Here is a 25356-nt window from a genome sequence, read left to right as displayed (position 1 = left end):
CTAAAACCTTGCTATGAGTTACTAATTCAGGATATTTAGTATCATTTAAGTAATAATTTGGTAATCGAATGTTTTTATAACATCATTCTACCTATACTATATGTATATTCATATAGATATATACCCATTTCTCTGTAAAACAACAATCAATATGTAAAAAGCATGCAAAAAAAAAAAAAAAGACCTTTAACATATATGGAACACAGAAACAAATGCTACTTTAATTATCTTTTAAAATATCTGTTTCCAACAGTGAACAGAGATAAACTACCCCACAAATATCCATAATCCCAAAAATCAGTATCATTGTATAAGGAAATCTGGTCCAGTTTACCTGTGTCAAATAAATATCAAAGCTCTGGGCAAACGGCCTCATAGAGGCCAAGTATCGAACAATCAAACAAGCATCATCATAGTCCACAGTATCAGAGTTCATCCTACAACAAAAAGTCATTAAATTTTCATTTAATTTTTTGCAAAGTAGATAAAATAGATATCAGAGACATAACTGACTAAACATGTAAAATGCTTTTTCTTTAGATCTTACTTTAATGTGCTGAACTGAGAAGGTGTGGTTTTGATAATGCTTCTTAGAAACTTTTTCCGGTTTTCAGCTCGATGCATGATTTGACCAGTTGTCTCAACTTCCTTTGCATGATGTGTTCCTTCAGATGATTCTTCATCTTTTTGTGATTTCATTGCTTTTTCTGTTTCCAGAGTTGTGTCACGGAACCACTGGGCTATATAGAATTTGCGAGAAAACTGAAGAGAAAATAGATTAAGACTTGAGGTTGATGAAATTAACAAAATTTCAAAATGAAATTAGTAACAAAATTTCCAATCTATTGATAAAGTGCTTACTATCAGGAATAAATACTAAGGTATACCTCAAAGCAAACTCCAGCAGATAAAAAGAGATTTTGAGAAAGCTGGAAGGTTTGACTATCGAATGATATAAAGCTTACTATTTTACTTTGTCTTAGCACTTATATTAACGATGTCAAAAGATAATTTGATAAATATAGTTGTATTAAATCTAGACTACTACTATCAAATACCTAACAAAGGACAGTATTACTCATAGGCCAGTAAAATTAGATGATAGGTCAACAGGGAGAGTTTAGAACAATAGGATATAAGGCTAAAGGTAAAAACTCTAGTTACTTTCAAAATACCACCTTACTTCTTCAAGAAATATACAGCCAGTTATTACCAAAATATTTTAACACCGAGGCACACCTATAATCTGTTTCTTTCAATGCAGACTGAAAACCAGCAGTAGTTGACTGAAAAGTTTAGTTATCTCTTTAGGCTGCATATCCCATCAGCAAAAATTTAAGAAAGTACCCAAATACATGCACACTGTTTCCTAATAGAGTTTATAAATTTTATACATGAACCTATTATACTAATAATTTAGATATATAATGTACATAAAAATATAATTAAGGATTATATTTAAATATAATCAAACACATGGAATTCTAATACCTTCTTTTCATATGCTAATAGATCACCTCAAGCACAACCTGGGCCATGTCCACCATGAGAAGCAATGATCTAGCTCAGTCTCAAAGGTAACTATGAAAAGATGTCTATTTCCCATGTCATCACACCATTTTAGTGTAATATAATACCTGTACCAGAATTTCATATAAGACAAATCAATCTATAATCATTCTTTTTTTTAAAGATCATCAAATTATCCTTTTGTTTCAAAAATCAGTATACCCAATAACTCTCCTTTTCAGGATACTTCCCAATTTTCTTTTAGACCCAATTTGAATTTGATGTGTTATTTCCAAAAAAGGGAGAAAAGATACGTACCACTAGTGAAGGATCAGTCTCAGTGTTTTCATCCAAGTAATCAAGCAATGCTTTCTGCAGTTGTTGTATTTCATCTTCTCCTCCTGAAACCTACAGAATAAAGCAAGTAAGAAGAAAAAAGATATTACTAGTATACTTTAATAATTTATCTAGTTGTAGACACAAATCTGAGTGGAAAAAAACCTGATGAACAATGAAAACTGAAAATATAAGTATAGCAACTTAAAGGGAAAAAATGCTATTTTTGAAAACCATATTAATAACTGATCAGACTGGCCTTTATTTTTATGAACTGTATGTCATCTTTATTTGAAAGAGGTACAGTTAGTAGGCATAAAAATTATCAGAATAGTGTGTTAAGTATTCCGAGATAGGAAGGTCCCAGCATTGGTTTTCTGTATGGAAAAAAAGAGGCAATTCCAAACTTTTAATCTTAAAATGGAAACTATTGGGATGCTTGGTTGGTTCAGTTGTTTAAGCATCTGCCTTCAACTCAGGTCATGATCCCAAGGTCTTCGAACTGAGTTCCGCAAGGGGCTCCTTGCTCAGCAGGGAGTCTGCTTCTCCCTGTACCTGTTGTTCCCCTTGCTTGTGTACTCTCCCTATGAGACAATAAATAAAATCTTCAAAAATGGAAACTGTTATTATCTGTCTTGCCATGGTGTTATAAGTGTCTTTGGGATATTTAAAAACATTCTGGAAGATAAATTATTTTATTTACAATACAAAACAGTACTTTATTTCATATAGGATATTAAATATATAATATGTGGGGTGTTCACTTCATCTAGGAACAGAAAGATACTGAATCTTTAGGTCTTGTCAAGAACAATACACAGCCAGAAACTGTGAGCTGACATTCATGCCTACAGCTTATATTCTAGCTTTACCACACAAAATGCCAATATAATTTAGGGTATCTCTAAGCAGAAAAACAAAGATCAGAATAAACCACGTTGTAAGAGTATGGCGAAATGGATACATGGAGAAATTCATCATAACACTGTAAATGTCCAAAAGCAAGGTAGAGGTATGTCAAGAACCAAAAAAATATTTACAAATGACCCCTCCCCTCACGTTTTACTGTGTACAACCTACACAGTCATGTGTAACAAAGAACTCCTAGGTCTACTCTAAGAAATACCGAAACTTGGCACCTAGATCTTGGTTTCTAAATTACCATTCTCAAATAAAAAGATCCAGTAGCAACTGGTGAAATGGCAGAATCCAGGGCTGAGGCAAGGAAAGTAAAAGAGGATGGAGGATCCTGAAACATCTTGTGCCACAAAGTTCTCAAAGAAATATGGGAATGTATCAGAAAGATACAAAAGCCAGCTATAATAGGCTCTCACTGGTTATATTTAGGACAATCTGAGCATTAAAATAATGATAGCAACAAATTAAAACCTATGAAATAGAATAGGAATGGCAACATTATATTAGATGGGAGTGTCGTATTATTGGTAATTTTCTGCTTTTGAGAAGTGTACTGGGATATTTAAGCAAGAGTTCTTATTCATGGAAAATATACACTAACACGGTTCTCAAACTTTAGCATTCATTCGAATCACCTGGAGGGTCTATCAAAAAACAATACTGGGGGGCGCCTGGGTGGCTCAGTGGTTTAAGCTGCGGCCTTCGGCTCAGGTCATGATCTCAGGGTCCTGGGATCGAGTCCTGCATCGGGCTCTCTGCTCAGCAGGGAACCTGCTTCCTCCTCTCTCTCTCTGCCTGCCTCTCTGCCTACTTGTGATCTCTCTCTGTCAAATAAATAAATAAAATCTTAAAAAAAACAAAACAAAACAATGCTGGGCTCCACCCACAGGAATTTCCAATTCAGCAGAAGAGTCCTAAAAATGTGCGCTTCCCACAAGTTCCTAAGTGATGTTAATATTAGTGCTTCTTGTCCAGGGAATCATACTTTGAAATTCAAGGGTAATGAAGGCATTAAGCTTGCTCATATAGTTCAGAAAAAAAAAAATGAACACACAGATAGGCATGCGTGTAAATGTTGTGCAAAGATAAAGCAAACGTTATAAATTTTTTTAAAAAATATTTTATTTATTTATTTGACAGAGAGAGATCACAAGTAGGCAGAGAGGCAGAGAGAGAGAGAGGAGGAAGCAGGCTCCCCGCTGAGTAGAGAGCCCGATGCGGGAACTCGATCCCAGGACCCTGAGATCATGACCTGAGCCAAAGGCAGCGGCTTTACCAACTGAGCCACCCAGGCGCCCCGCAAACGTTATAAATTATCAACAGTTAAGGAATTTGGGTGAAAAAGGTTTGTGGGAACTCTTTGTACTATTCCTCTAACTTTTCCAAGTTTAATATATAAATTATTATATTATGAATATAAATAATTTCAAAATACAAAGTATACTAAAAAATACAAGAGGCATTTCTAATGGTCAGAATAAATATGGCTATGAATGTTAAAAAAAAAATAGAAAGAAAATGAAAAAAAGTTGTATATGGTAGGATTAGAGGTCATTTACCTACCATGTTCTTAAGTAACTTTTAGCATTACTACCACCTCACCCACACTTAAGAAAAGTGAAGCAATAAAATACTTTTTCTGCCAGACACGCTGTAACTATCTAATAAAATGAAAGGAAGTCCTCCTCACCTTTCCCCAATATAAAAAAAAGATCAAAATTAAAAGGTATAAAAATGACTTGATTGGGAATGTTAAATCATCTTAGTAAACTAAAGATTTAAATAAAATTTAGTAAAACAAAACAGAAAACAGCATCATACATTCGTAGAAGCAGTTTGCAGAAACAAAGTAAATGTTAGATCTTACTTTGAATCTATAAAATGCAATATAACACCAATATAAGAATACCTAAAGAAGTACTTAATATCTAATATTTATCTCCATAATTTTAATCTTTTATCTCAATACCTGTTTTAAAATTCGTTCTATAGACCCCTGATCCATTTTGCTTGTAACAGCATCTTTCCTTAATCGTGCAGCAACGGTTCCAAGGTAATCAAGAGACGCCACTCTTAAAGCCATCTCTGTTGACTTGTTACTGAACTGATGGACCTAAACATAAAAATAATTTTTATTTAATCAATTTATAAATTTTTAATAGCAATTTATCACAAAAATACCAAATCTATGTTGTATTATCTGAAATGTAAACTTTTTTTTCTTGTGATATTGTTTCATAAGTGACTGCCTTCTGAGAGTTTCTGGAATCTGAACATTTTCATTAAAAAAGTATAGACTAATCCTCCTTAAGAACACAGTTATTTTCTTTAAATGCAGGCTCAACTGCTTACTTGTGAAAAATGGGGTATTACTGAGTAAGAATTTCTTATGCTGGAATTCTAATGCCTATGAAATGTTATCTTGGTTTCAGAATAGTATTAATACATTTTTCTGGTTCACAAAACATAAGGTCCCCAAAACTTTGTAACAATTTGCATTGCACAAGTTTAAATATACATTAAAAATAAAAAGAGACATCATAATATTTCTTTGCATTTTCCTATTATATTACATGAGAACTAGAGGTGTCATGTTTTTAGAAATACTCTTAATGATGACAAAGTGTTCATATTCATCAGTTTCATGCTTTGAAATGAGTTTATGGCACTAACTTATGACTCAGTGTTGAGGTGCTTTTAACTAACAATATAGCACTTCCACACCAAAGAAAAAACTTTTTAAAGCACTGCTATCTCAAGTAATGAAATGAAGACACCAAAATCACAAGATTTCAAAGTTTTCTACAAAGTACTGACAATACTGTGTACAGTTATGCACATGCAAAAATAAAGATGCAATGGTCATATTTCCTTACACATTTTTAAAGAATTCATCATCTGTGAATCAGAGTACATCCTCATTATGTTGTCTTCTAGTAATCTAATAATCTTTAAATGCTATACTCTTACCAACAATCTCCCTAACAAACTAAGGAGTAGTTCAGCAGCTGGCCATTCAGGCTTATTGACTGTTGAAAGAAGGTCTTGAACAAAATTTTCAAATAGTGGTCTGTAATCTTCTTCACCTTGCTTACTACCACATCTGTTTGAAAATAAATAGTGAAAAGGCTGTGAATTTAGGTGACATGTCCACCAATATGACTGCAATTTTGTTAACTAAGTTTTCTTTTCCCCATATGTAATAACAAGGTATAAGAGAGTATGTTAAATATAATATGGCATAAAATGACTCTATTTCTCGAATTTCACTCTTCCCCTTGCTAGCGAATTCATTTATTGCCTCATATAAACATTACTTTCCAGCAAGTACACCACCACATTTTAAAAAATCCCTTTCTCTGAAATTACCATAAATTCTTATGAAGGCCTACTAAATTTCTCTCTACAAATTTTCCTATTCAATTAGAATTCCCCAAAATTTACTGAAGAAAAACTACAGAATTTCAATCCAGTACTTTAACTTGTGGAGTCAAATACGTAAGTTCCCAAGAAGGCTTTAATATTTCAAATGCCCCGTTTTAAAGATCAGGAGACCAAAGACCACAGTGACATATTCAAGGTTCAGGTTATGGTAGGTAATTGGATTAACCATTTACCTAAAATAAATAAACTTATTTTCTATGCTGGGGAAATAAAAATCAGATTACGTTAGTTTTGCTCACTTTTTAAGGAAGATGGAAAGGAAGTTTTGGGCTGTTCTCATGGCTGTTTCGTAAGAGTTGGTAATGACAACATCTTGGTCAACCTAGATTGAGAAAAGTGAATTTACATGAATACAAGAAATAATCAAAAACATAAGTTTGTTCAGTTGCTACTGTCATGTTATTACTGAATAGGGGAAATACATTTAAACAGTAAGAAGCTTATGGGGATCTGGGTGGCTCAGATGGTTAAACATCGACTCTTGAATTCAACTCAAATCATGATCTCAGGGTCACGAGACTGAGCCCTTCTATGGACATGGAGCCTGTTTAAGTTTCTCTTTCTCCCTCCCACTGCCTCTCCCCCTCTTTCCTCTCTAAAAAAAGGGGCTTAAACTATTCTTTTATGTATACAGACAAAAGCTACAATTGGTAAACACATTTCAATACTTTATAAAAACTAAATACAGTTCATTTTGGTTTATTAAAATATAAAAGAGTAACAAATGTGGTTAGCAAATGCAGTATCACTAATTTCTTACTGATCTAGGTCAGAAGAAATTGACTTTAGAAAAAGAATTTAGAAAAAAGAATTTATTTATTTATTTTTTAAAGATTTTATTTATTTATTTGACAGAGATCACAAGGAGGCAGAGAGGCAGGCAGAGAGAGAGGAGGAAGCAGGCTCCCTGCTGAGCAGAGAGCCTGATGCGGGGCTGGATCCCAGGACCCTGGGATCATTACCTGAGCCGAAGGCAGAGGCTTTAATCCACCCAGGCGCCCCAGAAAAAGGAATATAGAAAAAGGCATTTAAAGTTCAAAGTTTAGGAAATGCTGCAATACAATACAAAGCAAAACTCAAATCCTTCATGGGAATTTTCAAGATTAAGATATATAGTCAATTCAAAGTTTTGGAAACCCAAAGGTGAAAAATACATGAAAAAGCTCACTAGTTACCAAGAAAATGCAAAATTACACGGTATCATCACAGACTGACTAGACTAGGCAAAATCTAAACAAACTAAGCTAGAGTACTACTTTTCTGAGTAAACTGACAAGTTTTAGTAAAGTTGAAAATACTTGTAAAAAAATAAATGTATACTATGATTTAATATTCTACTTTTAAGTATACCTAGAGAAACTCTTAAATTGTGATACAGTTGTGTATGTTTAACCCAAGTCACGAGAATCTGTTATTAGTTATTATGTATTAAAAACAATGTTGACCGAAGAAAACAGCTATGATGTCACTATATCATTTACGTAAGTTTAAAAAATTATATGCAGAGAACTAACTAAATAAATAAATGGAGGGACATAAATATTCTCCTGATACCTGTCACCAAAGACAAGGAAAGAAAGATTGGAAAGAAAACAACCAGATTGGGAGAGCAACCTCAACTTTTTTGATAGGCATTTTTCACTTATTTACTTCCTTAATTATATACATATGCAAAATTCTGAAAATAACAAAAGAAACAAAATCACCCCTGTTTCTTTTTAAGCTTTTACAGTACTATAAGAACCTAGAAAAACTGTAAGCTTTGATGGGTAAAAGCTACAAAACCAAAAGCAAATCTTAGCTACAGTTACTCAACAATGAGGTATAAATTCATCTTCTGCATGAGAATTACATTAATTATATTACAATTATATATTATGTAGCAGTACAGATATTATATATAATAATATTCGCTTGCACAATGACTTATCTAACTTCAGACTTAGTGGTTGGAATGAAAAGCCTGTTAGCTATTATCATGCTCATTTTATACCTAAAGAAACAAACTTGGGTTAAAAGATCCACATGTCTCGTGACTGGCAGACAAAGTAGTATCAGAACTAATGTTTCTTAAAAATTAGTCTAGTGCTCTACAAGGATCCTAAAGACCAGCCATAAAGCTCTAATTAAGAACTTCAGGTTTATAAGAATGGCAGAGAATTCAGGTGCTTCTTCCTATAAAAGTACAAAGTTATAAAAGATTCCTTACTTTTTTATTTGAGTCCTCTTCTGAATTAGAGTCCTTCTCTGATGATGGTAAGTGTACCACACACTGAATTAGTTGTAAAACCAAGGCTGTTACCATCTGAATATACATAGGCTCTCCATCCATATCACTACTATTTAACCTTTAATGGAGAAGAAAATATTTAAATCATACAAAGAATGAAGAGAATTTCACTCTAAATGTCATCTTCATCTGAAAATTTCAGGTGCTTTACTAATATATCTAGACATTATTTTAGTGCTTGTAATAGTGTCTTTAAGTCTAATTATCTAATATTTAGATAATTAAAATTAGTCAAAGGAAAATGCAATATTTAACACACATTTAACACAAATTTCTATACTCTATATCCACTGCAAAGATTTATACATGAAAAATATCAAATACTTCTCAAAATGATTTTTAAAATGAGAAAAGTCTTCAAGATTTCCAAATGCCCATACATTCTAGTACTTATTTTCTTATTAAAATCTGCTACACAGTCAGCTCTTGATTGTTTGTGCTAGGGTGTGCAGGCAGAGGAACGGAACATAAAAAAACAAATTTAAATATTTAAGTCTAAAGATACTATAAAGGTGTAAGAATTCTCATATATGCTCATAGCTTTTCTTCAGGTTTAATAGACTATACACAATTAGTCCAAAAAATTAAGGTAAGAACAACTATATTACATAAGACAACCTTCAAAACAATCTAAATACCTGGCATTTAGGGTTCTATGTGCCAGGTCAACACACTTAATCACTCAGGAAATTATAATAGTTATGATAATGATGATGATTCCCTATGACAACAAAGACAATAATCCACTGCTAACTACAGCAGTGGATAACATTTCTTAGTTACCCTGTGCTTAGTGACTTAAGAACATTTAATCTTCATGTCTATTCTCCATATTGCTGCCAGAGTAATCTTCCAGCTTTTAAAAATAATATTTAATGACTTCCTACTGTATAAAGGATTAAGTCCAAGTTCCTTAGTATGGCGTATAAAACACTTGAACTGCCTTTGACTTTTTCAAGCCATATTTCCTATCATGGCTTAATCAGGGATGATTTTGCCCCTCAAGGGATATCTGCCAGTGTCTGGAGAAAATTCTGGTTGTCACAATTGAAGGGGGTAGGTGGGTGGTTCTCTTATCATCTAGAAGTTATAGGTCGGGGATGCTGCTAAGCATCTTACCATGTACAGAACAGCCTTTCACAACAAAGTATTAACTGCCCAAAATGTCCATAGCATCATGACTGAAAAAACCTGTCACAGATCTTTACACATGAGAATCAATGAACTTCTTTAAGTCCCCCATATATGCACTGCTTTTTCACATATCTAAGCTATTCTTCATGCTTAGTGAATTGCCTCTCTTTTATTTGATCATTAAAATAAAAATCACAGATGATTAGGAATAAATTTATAAGGACTACAATATAATGTAATTCTTCATTGTACTTATTAGCCTTTGCTATAATTAGTTACCTGAAGTTCCTCAAACTCCTCTTGCTGGTTGGTAATCTTGCAAGTGAAGTAAAAATTTCTTCCAAAATTAATTGCCTATGTTTTTCATATCTTGAGAATACCTGTTTAGTAATTATAAGATCTCAAATTTAGTTTATTATAATTATTTGAAAACAAAAATATTGTATCACACGATAAAAAATATTATGTCATTTATAATGAAAATGTTTTCAACATCTTCAATGACAATAAACTTAATTTATACTACTTTTCCATCCTTAATTATAACATTCTTGTAGAATTAGCATATACTAGTTTTAGTTAGAGGATTATACTATCTTGGAGATGGAAAAACAAAATTTAAATGATTTTAAATAATTCTGATTTAATTATAGATATTAAGGAATTATTAACTATTTCTTTAAAATTTAGAGGAGAAAAATAAAACAAAGACAAAATCAGAGAAGGAGACAAACCATAAGAGACTCTTTATTTTAGGAAATAGACTAAGGGTTGCTGGAGGGGAGGAAGGTGGAGGTATGGTATAACTGGGTGATGATGGACATTAAGGAGGCATGTGATGTAATGAGCACTGGGTATTATTTAAGACTGATGAATCACTGAACTCTACCTCTGAAACTATTAATATACTATATTGAATAAAATAAAAATTTAGAAGAATTTAAAATAGAAGGCACACAAAAAATAGTCCTGAGGCTGAAATAAATCTACGGAAAACTTCAATCTTCATTGTTACAAATTTGAATTAAATGATATCAATATTATTTTTCTGGTGGAATAACTATAAGTATGACTTTATACTTACTGCAGTGACTAACTTAATGGCACATAATTGTAGTTCACTGACATTTTCCACGAAAAATGGTGTAATTCCCATTGATGATACCTGCACACATAAAAAGTAATCAGTATACATCTCTAGTTGATTTCAGTAACATTCTACCTTAACTAAATTCCAAAATATTCATAAGCTTACTGAAAGAAACTGAGAGGACATTTTCTTTCCTCTCATTAATCATTAGTATTGATCTGGTTTTTTTCTCTGCTCCTTTCACCCTCAAGCACATTAGTACATACTTTCTTTTCATAGCCACCACTCCTCTGAGCTCCACATTTTGAGTTAATAAATGTCACAATTAAAAAAACAATATATTTTGCTACTCTGGATGAAAATATTATGACATATTTCAAAGGAAGTAATCATTCACCTTTCAAAGAACTTAAGAGTTTAGAGTTTATAATACATTCACCTTTTATCCTCAATGTTTCTTTTTAAAACTTCCCTGGACTTGTATTTCTTCATTTTATATACATCTTCTGAATGGAAAAAATTAACATCATGCTGGCATTATTATTGAGTGAGCAAGGTTATGCTGAACTCACCTAGCCTCTCTATTCTTACATCATTTGGTCTAGAAATATAACAAAATGCTTAAAAAAAAAAAAACAACTTACCTGAAGAATTGTTGTGTCTGTAAGAAGCTGTATCTCTAGCAATTCTGATAAGCTGCTAACAATGTCACAAACTTTATTATAAAGCATTACTATTACTCTCTGCTTATGGGTAGAACATTTAGCCCGTTTTGCCTTTGAACTTAACAAGCCTCCTAAAATGAAAGAAAAATTTCAAACAAGTAATTTATCAACTTTTAATAAACAGTAATAAAACAGTATTCTGAATTAAGAGAACACATTTTTGGGAGGGTGATGGGTGCTACATAAAAATATAACCTGGCAAATAAAGCTGGTTATTTATTGAAACAGAAAATTATTCTCTAGGGATATTTAGATAGCAAGTAATCATTCTTGTAACAGATAATTTATGGCACATTCCAGAGGCTATAAAATTCTCGTAAAATATGTATCTTTATTTCTATTTTTTTCTCATTGATGCAGGAAGAGTAAGATTTACTTCCCTTTAAATTAACTTGCAATTATTAAAAAACAAGTAATTAACTATAGATTATTTATAAACCAAGTATGTCCCCCTCTCATTAAATGTATACATTAACTATTTCACAGTTCATTTATTTATAAAGGTAATAAATGAGGGAAAGATTAAACATTTTGAATCAATCCACCTTGTAAATAACTAATATTCTGCATAAAATTAGGGTGAAGTGATAAAGAGAACTAGAAGCTAAAATTATCTGGGATTTTCCTGACCAGTAGAAATTACTTCCATTATATGTAAATATTTGCTAAAGAAATTATACCTGAACAAGTACTGGATTAACTAAAAGTTCTATACTCCAGTCAAATCAAAAGTCAGTATTTATTACCATCTTCATGATCTCGTAATTTTTGTGCTATTTTAAGTTACAGCATTCTGACCCAACATAAGAAAATTATTTAACAGGTAATTTTGACATAAAACTCAAAACTTTAATATAAAAAGGCAAACTAACCTCCATGAGGATCTAATCTGTAAACAGGATCATACTGAGGATAAAGTGTATTCTGCAAATGAAATTTAGTGTATTGTATAACTCTTTCAATTACATCCTCAATATATACAGCTTTTGGCATATTAGGGGATGTCATAATGTTGATAGTTGTAAGACAGGCATCTGCTGATTTTGTAACTCTCTCCATAATAAGGTCTCTCCATAATCTTTCTTCATCTTCAGTATCGTTATTCTATAAGATAGCACATTGTTAATGAAATGGAAATAAATGCATTTATAGGTTAAAATATTAAGAAATTATGGTATGTTCGATTTTCATGGTAAATGTTTTAATGTATGTACATTTTTTTTTTTTTAAAGTAAGCTCTACATCCAATGTGGTGCCTGCACTCATGAGCCTGAAATCAACAGTCATATACTCTACTGAGTACTCTACTGAGCCAGCCAGGTGTTCTGATGCTTGCTCATGGATGTTCAGGAACATCAAGAATGAAGTACAGGGGCGCCTGGGTGGCTCAGTGGCTTAAGCCGCTGCCTTCGGCTCAGGTCATGATCTCAGGGTCCTGGGATCGAGCCCCGCATCAGGCTCTCTGCTCCGCAGGGAGCCTGCTTCCCCTCTCTCTCTGCCTGCCTCTCTACCTACTTGTGATCTCTCTCTCTCTGTCAAATAAATAAATAAAATATTAAAAAAAAAAAAAGAATGAAGTACAAATACTGATATTACTTTAAGATTTTTTCTTTCAAAGTTTTCAAACATAACACACTCTATCTCCTGATTTCACCACTAGATGACACTCCAATAACAAAACTATAGTATCTTCAATGTACTTTATCCAAACCTAAGATTCTAGCTAACAACTATAATTGTATATAAATAATTTTATGCTTGGAGTATGAACACTATAGTCAAAACTTTGCAAATTCTGCCTGTTGCTGAAAACAAAATAAAAATTTAAATGACGAATGGTAGAGCTACATTTGAAAGTAGTAAAATGTAAAAAAAAAAAGTAGTAAAATGTTATTGACTCAATCATTCCCATATTTGTTTTTCAGAAACAGTATTTTTGAAACAGAGGTTAAAAAGTAGTTATTATGCAGACTACTGAAAACACAATTTATTTTCTAAAATGGATAATTCGACAACTGACAGAAGATTGCATCTTAATTTATACACTGGCAACTTACATTACAAATGGGAAGGAATGCTTTTACTTTTTTATTTTTATTTTTAAATATTTTATTTATTTATTTGAGAGAGAGAGAGAGAACAAGCATGAGCAGGGGGAAGGGGTACAGGGAGAAGTCTGCTGAGCAGGGAGCTCAATGTGGGACTTGATCTCAGGACCCTGGGGTCATGACCTGAGCAGAAGGCAGATGCTTATAGCTGACTGAGCCACCCAGGCACCCGGAAGGCATGCTTTTAATTTTTTGAGAATGAAAATCCTTCTCTCACATGTTTACTTAGGAAATAGTAACTTTTTGTTTTTTTAAAGATTCCATTTATTTACTTGACAGAGATCACAAGTAGGCAGAGAGAGAGGGAAAAGCAGGCTCCCCGCTGAGCAGAGAGCCCGATGCGGGACTTGATGCAGGACCCCGAGATCATGACTTGAGCCCAAGGTAGAGGCTTAACCCACTGAGCCACCCAGGGGCCCTAGGAAATAGTAACTTTATACTCTAGGAATACTTTCAAATGCATGCTATGCAAAGCACATACACTGGGAAATGAAGCAAGTAAAAGCACAATATATGTATAGCAGAGAAGGGCACTAATGCCTACAAACTCAATTACTTTTTTCCTAACTCTCTAAGCTTTCTTCCATTTTACTGCTTGCATACCTATTCAAAAAAATATGATAAAGTAGCTTTTCTTTAATATTAAAATTGCTGTATGAAAGAGTCATTGAATGAAAAAAACATTAAATAATGCTATGCCTTCAGGAATTAGAATAATTTCATTAAGGCTGAGTCAGCCAGCTCTCCAGAACTCTAGATTCTTGAGCTCTATTACAATTTCCTGTCAAGTCTTTCAAATAAAATTTGTAGACTAAGGATGTAGTAGATTGCCACTATGGGTTTCTCTAAGCCCTTTGTTTCCGATTCAAGAACTAGTTTAAAAAGGGCATTGGAAAAATATAGACATATTTAATACTTTCCCAAATTCTTAACTCATATTAAATGCCTATACATATTAATGTTTGAATTCAATAATGGTAGAGCTATCAGGATCAATCTGAACATACACATGATTTTGAAAGTCTGCTACAATTCTAAGAAGGTAGATTCCAGGCAACTTACTTTGATCAGTTTATAAACCATTACATTATGTTGCTGTTTGACATAAAGGTACTCAAATATATTAACAGTTGCTGTTAACATTTATTGAGAACTTAATATGTGGAGACATTGTTAAGCACTTTACATTAATTAATTTATTTAGTCCTTTCAATGATAATTTGAACTAGGTATATAAAAATGGTACAAGAGTGCCTGGGTGGCTCAACTGGTTAAGCGTCTGCTTTCTGCTCAGGTCATAATCTTAGTGTCTGGGGATCAAGCCCCAAGGTAGCTCACTACTCAGCAGGGAGTCTGCTTCTCCCTCTCTCTCTGTCCCTCCATTCCATTCATGTGTGTGCGTTCCCTCCCTCTCCCTCTCTCTCTCTCTCTCATAAATAAATAAATAAATAAATAAATAAATAAAACCTTAAAAAAAAAGAAAAGAAAAGGTATATAAGGATTACTGTTTTAGGATACATTAGGAAAGCAGTATAAGGTTTCTCTTTAATTCTCCAGGAAGGTCAAGAAAAAGAACGACTATCATTTCATAAGTGAAAAAAATTTTTAAATACAATCAAACACAAGGAAGAGCATAATATAAAATTAAAGAACAGTCCTTAAAGTGAAATGAATTTACATCTGTTGTCTGTTTATGTCAAAGCTGTGAATCAACAATGTAATTCTGAATTACTTAAAAAATATAATTTAGTAGCATTGCTAATGAATGTAAAAAGCTCAAATAAATGAAATTTGAGATTTCCTCTGTAAATCAGAGTTCTTTTGAGAAAGACCTGCATCTTAACCATAGCAAAGGTAAAATTAACAATACAGATTTTGTACTTACATGATTTAACAAAGTGGAAAGCTTTGACCCATCTTGAATATTCTTCTCCAAGATATTTAGGACTTTCACAGTTTTGTCAGTAGAAAGCTAAAACAGCAACATATATTACATATATACATATATATTATTTTTTTAAATCAATCATTGGTAAAAGTGATAAATTAGTCAAGAAACATATTGTACAATTATCACCTTTGGGGCTATGGAACATACAAAATTACCACCTGCTTAAAGAGTGGAAAAAGAAAAATTTCCCAGACTCTACTTAAATCTGAATTATGTAGAATTAATCACTTATTTCTGAAAGACAGAAAAGTAAACACAGAATGGACAAATATGCACACTACTAACTAAACTCTTACCATATAGCTAGTCAAGATTTAGTCTGTTCTGATGCCTGGTTGCCTGTACTTGTGGCAGTGATACGTAACACACATATGAACACCACACACACATATGAACACACACACACACTCTCTCTCTCTAAGTTTTCATCTGTTGATTTAATTATAATATGGTTTCTACACTACAGTGTTATTCAGCAGGTGTCTTAAAATTCAAGGTGGTATTATGAACAAAGCATAAAACTGTAAATGGTAAAAGTTACAAGTGTAAAGTAACATTTTTCCCAGAAGAAATCTTTCTTATTTTAAAAATTATCTCCTATTTCATTTCTTTAGAAAGGACGCTTTCTCTACCTAAAATATTAGTAGCCAATTTAAAGGTTCTGTAAGGAGGCAACTGTTATTCATACTCTTCTGATTGAACAGGTCTTTTTTTAGACTCCTAGCATGCAACTAGGACTCTCAACCAAATCATCCAGAAGAGTCAAATGGAAGGATCACTAGAGTAACTAACATTAAGTACATTTTGATCATTTTGCCAGAGTATAGAAACATGTTCCGCCAAATGCTACTTTAGATAATTTCATAACAGATTAAAATACTCAGACTTTTGCTAAACTTTCCATATTTTGAAATTACTCAGCAAATTCACCTGGTGAAAATAAAATCATTTTAGCTATATGCAATTATGGAATTTATGAAATAAAAACTCAGACTGGCAGTGTCATTTCAGAAAATTGATGCCATTTTCCTAAATAAAAAATAAATCAATATATCCCTCACTGCATACCACTGTGAACTAACAGCACATCAATGATTGGTTAACAATGTGATACAACTGGCTTTAAAAATCAAATTCATGGAAACCTTTGTGCACTGTTGGTGAGAATGTAAAATGGTGCACCCACTATGGAAAACAGTATGGAGGGTCCTCAAAAAACTAAAAATAGAACCATCATAAGAGCTATCATTTCCACTTCTGGGAATATATTTGAAGGATAAGAAAACACTAAAGAGATATATACATTCCCATGTTCACTGCATGATTATTTACAATAGCCAAGACATGAAAGCATCCAAAGTATCCACTGATGGATGAATGGACAAATAAAGTACAATGTGTGTGTGTAGATATCTACACACACACACACACACACACACACACACACACACACACTATGTCAATGAAATATCTTGCCATAAAAAAGGAAATCTTGCCATTTGTGACAACATGATTAGTCCTTGAGGGCATTATGCTAAGTGTGATAAGTCAGACAAAGACAAATGCCAGATAACCTCACTAACATGTGGAGTCTAAAACCACTACCAAAAAAACAATCAACCAAACACACAGACACAGAGAACAGATGGGTGGTGGCCACAGGGGTTGGAAATAAGGCTAAGGTAGGTGAAGATGGTCAAAATGTACAAATTTCCTGTTATAAGTTAAATAAATCCTCAGGATATAATGTATAGCATGGTGACTATAGTTAAAACTATCCTGCATATTTGAAAGTTCCTAAGAGAGTAGAACTTAAAAGGTCTCATCACAGAAAAAAAATTATAACCATGTATGATAATGGATGTTAACTAGATTTACTGTTGTGATCATTTTGCTGTATATACAAATATCGACTGGTTATGTGATTAACATGATATTAACATAATGTCAATTATATCTCAATAAAAAATCAAAATTCACAACACATTACTTAGAATACAGGCAATATATAAACAAAAAATATGTTCTAACTTGGTAAAAACATCAAAATATTTTCTAGTCTACTTTAAAATTATAAAATTGAATAAATGAAATAAGTTTAGAAATGTTTAGAATAAACTGTAGGTAAATAATCTTAGATTCATTATTCTACTTATTCTTAAAGAACAACACATTACCTCCATATTATAGAATAGGAAATTAGGAAACTTAGAGTAGATAAATCTAAACAATAGGGAGCCTGCCCTGCTTAGAAGAGGAGGGAGGATTCATCTTGAAACTGTATTTGCACAGCAATCACACAGTAGTTTAGGGAGTAAGTGGTGGCTCATAAAGATTATAGGAAGCCATCCCTTGATGCTGTCACTATAAAAAGTCATTATCAATGAAAAAATACTGCCATTCCATTAGAATAGAATGAGACAATTCAGCAACAGAAAGCTCACAAGAAAGTCAACTCACAAAAATTACTATAAAGCCTATAGTAACGAGGCTATGTATTTACTACAATTAATGTGTTGAGACTGTAGCTTTACTTTCACCACTCTCAAAGATTAAAGCAAATGCCAAAAAAAATTTTTAGTGTATTTTGACATTTAAATAATATAAATACCTGAGACAGTGAAAAATAAAAACAGTGGAAAAAAAAATCCAGGCCATGCTACTTTCAATGGGATACAATTTTCTTTAGAATAATTTACAGAATACTTGAGTCTTGTTTTTAAATAAAAAATAATTTAGACTCTCAGAAGGCAACCATAAATTGTTTTCATTATTATTTATGCTATCTTTGTAATTTACCTTGAAAACTTTAATTTCAAACATTAGACCGTACATAGTAAATATAAAAATTTTTCTTTAGTGAGATACCTTATCCATTATACCCATTGCTTTAATTTTAGCAGATTCACTGCCGAGTTCATTAAGCTGATGTTTTCCTAAAAGAAGTTCCTGAGGAATTTCATCATCATCACCTGAAAAATCAAACCAGATAGTTTAGGTACAATAAATAGCTTAAAACAGCAAGCTTAATTTTTTAATAAAATCTAGGGACACACAAACAAAAACAAACAAACTAAACAAATAACAACCTAAGAGGCCTATGTAAACCTGAAGGAAACCCTGAATGAAAGGACAGGGATTAAAATGGGATTTTGATGAAGATGGGAGGAGGAGTTAGATCTCTTATCTTTACTACTCTAGACATACTGTTGACCCTTCTCAGCCAAGCTCTCTGCCCTAGAAGGCTGACCTGTATGGACTACATCAATAGTCTCCTATCCCCTCCAGCTTCTGTTTGGGTTCAGCTAGTGGGGTGCCCTGTCAGAAGATCAAAGAGGAGAGTGAGGTCAGGGTATTTATATCTCTGACTCCTTCCTTGTAAGGTCTCAGGCTGCCCATGTTCTCTGACCAAAAGGTTAGTGCTTTTTTTTCCAAGTAAGTCTATGACATTATTTTCCCTACAGAATTGAGTTCTGGTAACTTATATTTACCCTTGTTCCTTTTGGAGTAGGGATGGTAATAATTCCATGGCTGTTAAACCTAGATTCTGGTACTATTCTGTCCCCAACTCTGTAACTGGTCTCTTTGTAAGTAAGTCCTACTCAAATTATCCTAATTTGAGACTGCCATCTGTCTTCCTGTTGGGACCTTAGATGACATGGAAGACGGTTTCTCAGCACACAATTTGTATGCCAAATAATGGCATTAATGATACTTAGGCAAGTAACTTTCCCAAAACAAATACTTTTTTTTTTTTTAAAGATTTTATTTATTTATTTGACAGAGAGAAATCACAAGTAGATGGAGAGGCAGGCAGAGAGAGAGAGAGGGAAGCAGGCTCTCCACTGAGCAGAGAGCCGATGCGGGACTCGATCCCAGGACCCTGAGATCATGACCTGAGCCGAAGGCAGCGGCTTAACCCACTGAGCCACCCAGGCGCCCGCAAAACAAATACTTTTAAAATAAAGGTTAATATAATATAAAGGGTAATATACCTTTTAAGACATTTTCAAATAGGTGGACGCCTATAAGAATCATTGTATATTATATGGCTTTTGTCTAAATTAGGCACTAGTGTTTATACCAGCTATAGGTGGCATGGAATTGTTGAGTAGCTCTAAATACTGTAAGCAGTGTTACATTTCTTTATTTAAAGCTATGATCTTTACATATTATCATAAAAGAAATATATGAATATATTAATCCTACTATATTCTAATTGGTTTTGTTTTCCATATTAGATTCTGTATTACTTAAAGCCAGTGGCTAGAGTATTTATCTTTGCATCTCTAGCACTTAAAATATTGCTGACAAAGAGTAAGTACTCAATAAATATTGGCTGTAAGAATAAATGAGCAGATGAATAGGTTCCTATTTCTGCATCCTTGGTCATATTAGTACTCTCCTTATCTAGCACCTACTCATGTCTCATCTAAAAAAGGTTTCTTTTATTACTGTCATACACTGGGGAGGGTATGATTCACAGACCTATATCCCTGAAACAAATAATACATTACATGTTAATAAAATAAAATAAATTATTATCACCTACTTTGGTAGCTGCATTCTCAGGATTCCAAAGACAGTATCAATAATACTTGATTATTACACTAAAGTTTTCAATTTCTTAATAATACAGACTACATTTGGGGGGAGCCCGGGGGGCTCAGTCAATTAAGCGCCTGCCTTTGGTTGAGGTCATAATCCCAGGGTCCTGGGATCGAGTCCCACATTAGGCTCCCTGCTCAGTGGGGAGTCTGTCTCTCTTTCTCTCAAATAAATAAGTAAATAAATAATCTTTAAAACAAAAGAAAAGAAAACAAAAAAACACAGACTACACTTGACTCTACAACTAGATTTTAAATTTCTTCAGAGCACAGACAATGCCTCTATCTGCACTAGAGAACTGGCAGAAACATAGACACATAGGTAAATAAATATATTTAAAGCGGACACTGTATTTAGAGGTAAATAAATATATCTTAAAATGATTTTACCAAATGCAGTAAAATCCATATCTTCTAAATTATCCAAAATATTTTCTATTGAGGCTGTGAATCTTTTAAAAGTTGAAGAATCCATCATTTCTATAAGAAAGAAAAAATAAGAGCTTATCACATTACATGTAGAAAACTGAAGCTGAAGACTATGAAAAAAGACATACTAAAAAGTTACCTTCAGGTGTTAGTTTTGGCTCATAAGCTTTCCTCTTCTTCTGTTTTTCTTTTTTCTTCATTTTTCTAGCAACTAAAATAAACAAAGAAATATTGAAATACAGGAATGACAATTTAAAATATTTCTATTTTTGCTTCTAGTTTCCTCCAGAACTTTAAATTCTTAAACAATAACCACTACCATTCCAAACTAAATATATACTTCTGTCTTAACAATTAGGAGTGGTTAATTAACTCATGAAAAGGTATCAAATATTCTTCAAAGTTAAAGACCTAAATTTAAAGCAACTTATGTAAGAAATCCGTTGACACTGATGAATTACCCTCACTAAGGCTGGGAGGAGGAGAATAATCTTCCATGTCAGAATCTGATGGGCTTCGGTTTCGGTAACGACCACCACCCGAACTCCTTCTTCCTTCATGAGAGTGGCCACTTCTCCTATGATCCCCAGAGCTTCTTCTGTCACGCTCTTCATATTCCCAAGCTTTATCATCATCTTTTTTATGTCGTTTCCTAGAGGCTAGAAGCAAATCCCCATGACAAATAATTTACCTCATTTAAAAAGACCTAAAACTTGTACTTCACAAATGAACCACATGAGGGGAAGGAAAATCATTGTGTGGGTCTAGAAAACTGAGCCGTTGTATTTAATCAGACACATTAATTATGGTATAGAAATGGTATCACTTATTTTAGCATTATCATATTATTTTAGATTTAAAAAGATTTCTACATGAATTTGGAAGGTATTCAGTGAGTTGGTAAAGATAATATTTAACCATCAGGATTAATTAAGGCATGTAAAACAATCTTTAATCTAGGATTTGGATGAAAAACAGAAACACTTTAAAGCATTTGGATTATTGATAGGGAGCAGGGTTTGGAGGAAAAGTAAACCTTTGAGAAAGTGCTATAGCATATGGAGTAACCATGTATACCAACAATGAAAAGCCAAAGTAAGCCCAAAACTTGGGTATAAATTCAGTAGACTCTGATAATCTAAAATCACAGACCTACAGAGATAGAATAAATCTGTACAGTTGTAAATACTCATATACTGAATTCGGTTCTCCAACAATGTACTTGCTTAAACCCAAGGAGAAAAGCTTTTAAGCATATACATGCTTCATGAACATATTTATATATGTTACCTTCAGTCCCTTCCCCAACCTTCCAAGGATCTAAGCATTCCATTAAAAACACCAGTAATGACAGGAAATTCTAGGAAGAACTGGCAAACAGATTTCATCTGACACATCAACTCTGATCAACTGGTAATAGCTGCCTAGAGCTTTATATTTCCCTGAGAAAGCATCATATTTCAACAAGAAAGACTCATTAGAAATGTCTGTCCTGTGAGAGCTGGAGGGCAGTACAAGTGACAAATATTTACCATACCTGCTCTAGGATGTAGCAACATCAACTTAAAACTAAGATAGAGAACTCATGTGTCCCATTATCTAGGCATCCTGTTGTTTTGACCACTTGTTGGTGACAATGAAATACTTTCTAGTCTGCTGAACTAAGTCTGACTCTCTTGCTTTCTTTGAACTGGCTTGTATTTTGAATTCCCAACTATGATCAATACCCAAATACTTAAGACAAAACTCTTACTTGAGTTCCCTTAAATCCTAAAATTTAAGGATGCCAACCCTCCGGCCAATGCTCTCTATCTATGCTTGTGTTGGTGCCTTTCCTTTAGGTGTGCATAAGCAATGTCTGTACTTTGGCTAATACTACTGTTACAAGCTGCCTTAGCTATACCTATTCAAGAATCTAGTATGGTTTCTGGTTTTGGACCCTTCTGTCCAATCTACTGACAGCATAGTAGAGAAAGATAAATTTGTTTCCTCTTCTTTTTGGTCATAGGATTGGCATAGCAAGATAGTTCGTAAAAAGACAAACATGAGTGCATATATTTAAATCTTCAATGATTTTCTTTGTAACTGTGCATAAATTTGACATGAAATATGAGGAAGAAGGACCCCCCCTTTACAATTAGTGTATGCCCCAGTACATTCTGTGAGAGGCTGCCTTATAAACTAATATAAGGTGTGTCTGTGTGTGTGCATGTGTGTGTCAGAGAAACAGGTAATTTATGTAGCATTCACTAAATATTTTTTTCAACAAGTACTAAAATACCTACCAGATATGAGGAAAAACAACTAATAAGCTTCTTCAGAAATGTGCAGAAAGTAGTATTCTATGACCTCAAATATGACTTAGTCCTTCTGAATTCTAATTTCAGAAGAAATCCATTTCAAGCATTTAATTCTTTGATCAGAAACACTTGAAAAAAATCTTACAATTGTTAGCAAGAACTTACAATATACTGTATTTGTGAAAAATTTTAGAGGCCTTCAAGATTTTTATTTCACATTTATTAAGCTTTAGGAAATTTGGATAAAAATAGGATGGCAAATTAAAAAAAAACCACCCAATTTCTATGATACAGTGTGTTTGTAATAAGGCTCTCAGGATCCCAATTCACTGTTACTAGTTTGTTCTTTATTGCCCTCATAGCCCTAAAGAACTAGGGGAGGAGCTCAGCAGACAGGTAGGTAAAATATGCCTTCAGTGTTTTCCACTTTTCCTTTCTAAATTTTATCAACATCGTTCCTTAGCTTACATCTTCCTTCCTCTTTCTCCAGCAACCCAATGATGTTGTATTTACGTTATGGCTACCCAGATCTATGTGGCCTGACTTTCAAAGTTATCCCTCAACCCTTCTCCCATTCTTCAACAAAACAATTACCCTAGTTTAAGATTTTTAGGAAACCGATTTGATTAAACTGCAGCAAAACCTTAAGTTTCAAAAAGTCTCTGAAAGCAGCGTAAGGTTTGTGCTTATGTTCTCATAATACTTCTACATTTTGTACGTCACTATATTTTCACTACATTGTTTTTGTCATGGTATAATGACAATGTGGTTGTTTATGTCAACAACCAACTGAAATTATTTCATCTCTCCAGTGTCTCCAGAGTCACTTTTTCTCTAGTTACTTGTATAGAAATAAACTTAGAAAAACTGGAAGCTACTCTGAGGTCTCTTGAAAAATCCAGAGAAACTTCTTGCACCTATCAGGTTGAAGCTGAGGTTCTTTAATTAATATCCACTTTCAACGTATTTGGGAATAGCTGTAACAGGATCCATGGCTTTAAGATGACACTATGTGGTCCCATAAAATGAAACAACAGCTCTCATAATGGCAAAGAAAAGAATAGTGACTGCATTGAAGACAAACATGAGGCATGTGTGGCTGGCTCTCTCCCCTGTTTTAAACTTGGTGGGAATTTCTGATTATGCTATCCTTTCTACTGAACTGTAAGGTAGCTTCAAAATTCTCATCAGTTTAGCAATGCAGAGAGCCACTCTCAGTTAAATGGAGTTGAAGTGTGATTTGAAATCAATCTGCAATTAAGGAACTCCTCTTCTTAGCTATTCCCTTTAGAACTGGGTGATGTTTGGGGGATGGGGGAGGAGGAGGAGTGAAGGAGAGGCATGTATATAAAGGGGAACGAGTTTCAGGGCCACCAGATCTCCTTTCTTCTCTCCCTTTCCAGAGCATATGTTCCCATATGACCAAAATGTTTGATTATAATAAAAGAGTATTAACTTTAGCCATTAAAATATATTGCATGTAAATACATCTCATGATAACAAGTTATGACAATTATACATATAATTAAATGTCAGATTAACTGCTATATATTTTATTTCAATTTTAAAACTTTGTTCATATTTGTTCAGTATTCATAGTCTACTCCTCATAGCTCAAGAGCTCACAATTTAAAGATCAGAATAAATGAACATTGAAAACTTTGGAGGAGGTAAAGGATTTCCATCAGCAATATACATTTAAAATTGGCAGCATGCATCTGTCCTTCCTGCCCTTGCTTGTCACACCTCTATCTACGGAAACTAGGTGGAAAAGGTAGAACACACTGGTTGTCTTCCCACTTCTTTTGGTCATAATGACTAAGTCAGTTGGCACACAAGTGAAGATCTCCCATAGTCTGTTTCCACTGAATGTCGTTTAAGTCAAACAAGGTTGCTGACCCCTCTTGGCTAGGCTCAATTCTCTTGCTCCAGAAGAAGGAAGATAGGGATAAAAGAGAAGAACTTTTTCAGTGGACCAGTAGGAAGACAGGCGAGGTATAGCAAGTCTAGTGCAAAGACAGGTGATCACAGTGTTGTAGAGAGGTAGCTGTGTAGTGAAGAAGCCAGCTCTGGAAAACAGTGAAACAAGGGAGGAATTCCAGGACACAGCTGGGCAAAAAGGAGAAGCCAGGTCCAAACCACACAGATAACTGGCAATGTGGCTAATCCATTCATAATTTAGTGATAGTATGGTTTTAAGTATTTCTTTACCTGGCTATCTCCTATGTGTCCTTCAAGACTCAACTCAAGTGTCACCTCTTCCAGTAAGCATTCCCTGAACCCCCAAGTATAATTCTGATGCCAATCCAATGTGTTCCCATAGCACCCTGGATTTACTTATTATCACTGTCCTTTTCTCACTGCTACAACTGTTTACATATTTCCCCCATTAGACTGAAGGCTTTTCAAAGACAGGGGCCACATCTTATTTGTATTTTTATTCTCAGTGCCTAGCATATCTAGTAGGAGCTCAATAAATGTTTGTTAAATATAGACACATACCTGTGTTATTTGA

The 25356-nt window shown here is 33.6% G+C and overlaps 1 protein-coding gene across 2 annotated transcripts in view; it reads right to left on the bottom strand.

The window, feature by feature from the left end:
• Positions 1–25356, bottom strand: part of NIPBL (NIPBL cohesin loading factor) — a 205563-nt gene that overhangs the window by 47050 nt on the left and 133157 nt on the right. For both annotated transcript variants that reach the window (XM_059417012.1, XM_059417013.1), the window contains exons 12-27: positions 21003–21200; positions 20681–20752; positions 20503–20592; positions 18374–18477; positions 15440–15526; positions 12319–12550; positions 11366–11517; positions 10716–10796; positions 9911–10011; positions 8417–8555; positions 6447–6529; positions 5734–5866; positions 4733–4876; positions 1828–1917; positions 548–762; positions 335–437 (exon numbers count right to left, since the gene is read on the bottom strand). In XM_059417012.1, coding sequence (XP_059272995.1) covers positions 335–437; positions 548–762; positions 1828–1917; positions 4733–4876; positions 5734–5866; positions 6447–6529; positions 8417–8555; positions 9911–10011; positions 10716–10796; positions 11366–11517; positions 12319–12550; positions 15440–15526; positions 18374–18477; positions 20503–20592; positions 20681–20752; positions 21003–21200 — 2024 coding nt within the window. The remainder of the gene's footprint in view (positions 1–334; positions 438–547; positions 763–1827; positions 1918–4732; positions 4877–5733; positions 5867–6446; positions 6530–8416; positions 8556–9910; positions 10012–10715; positions 10797–11365; positions 11518–12318; positions 12551–15439; positions 15527–18373; positions 18478–20502; positions 20593–20680; positions 20753–21002; positions 21201–25356) is intronic.

Source organism: Mustela nigripes, chromosome 12, assembly GCF_022355385.1.
Source record: "Mustela nigripes isolate SB6536 chromosome 12, MUSNIG.SB6536, whole genome shotgun sequence".
Classification (NCBI taxonomy): Eukaryota; Metazoa; Chordata; class Mammalia; order Carnivora; family Mustelidae; genus Mustela; species Mustela nigripes.
Note: the sequence above shows the minus strand (reverse complement) of the source record. Positions and strands in the feature narration are given on the sequence as shown.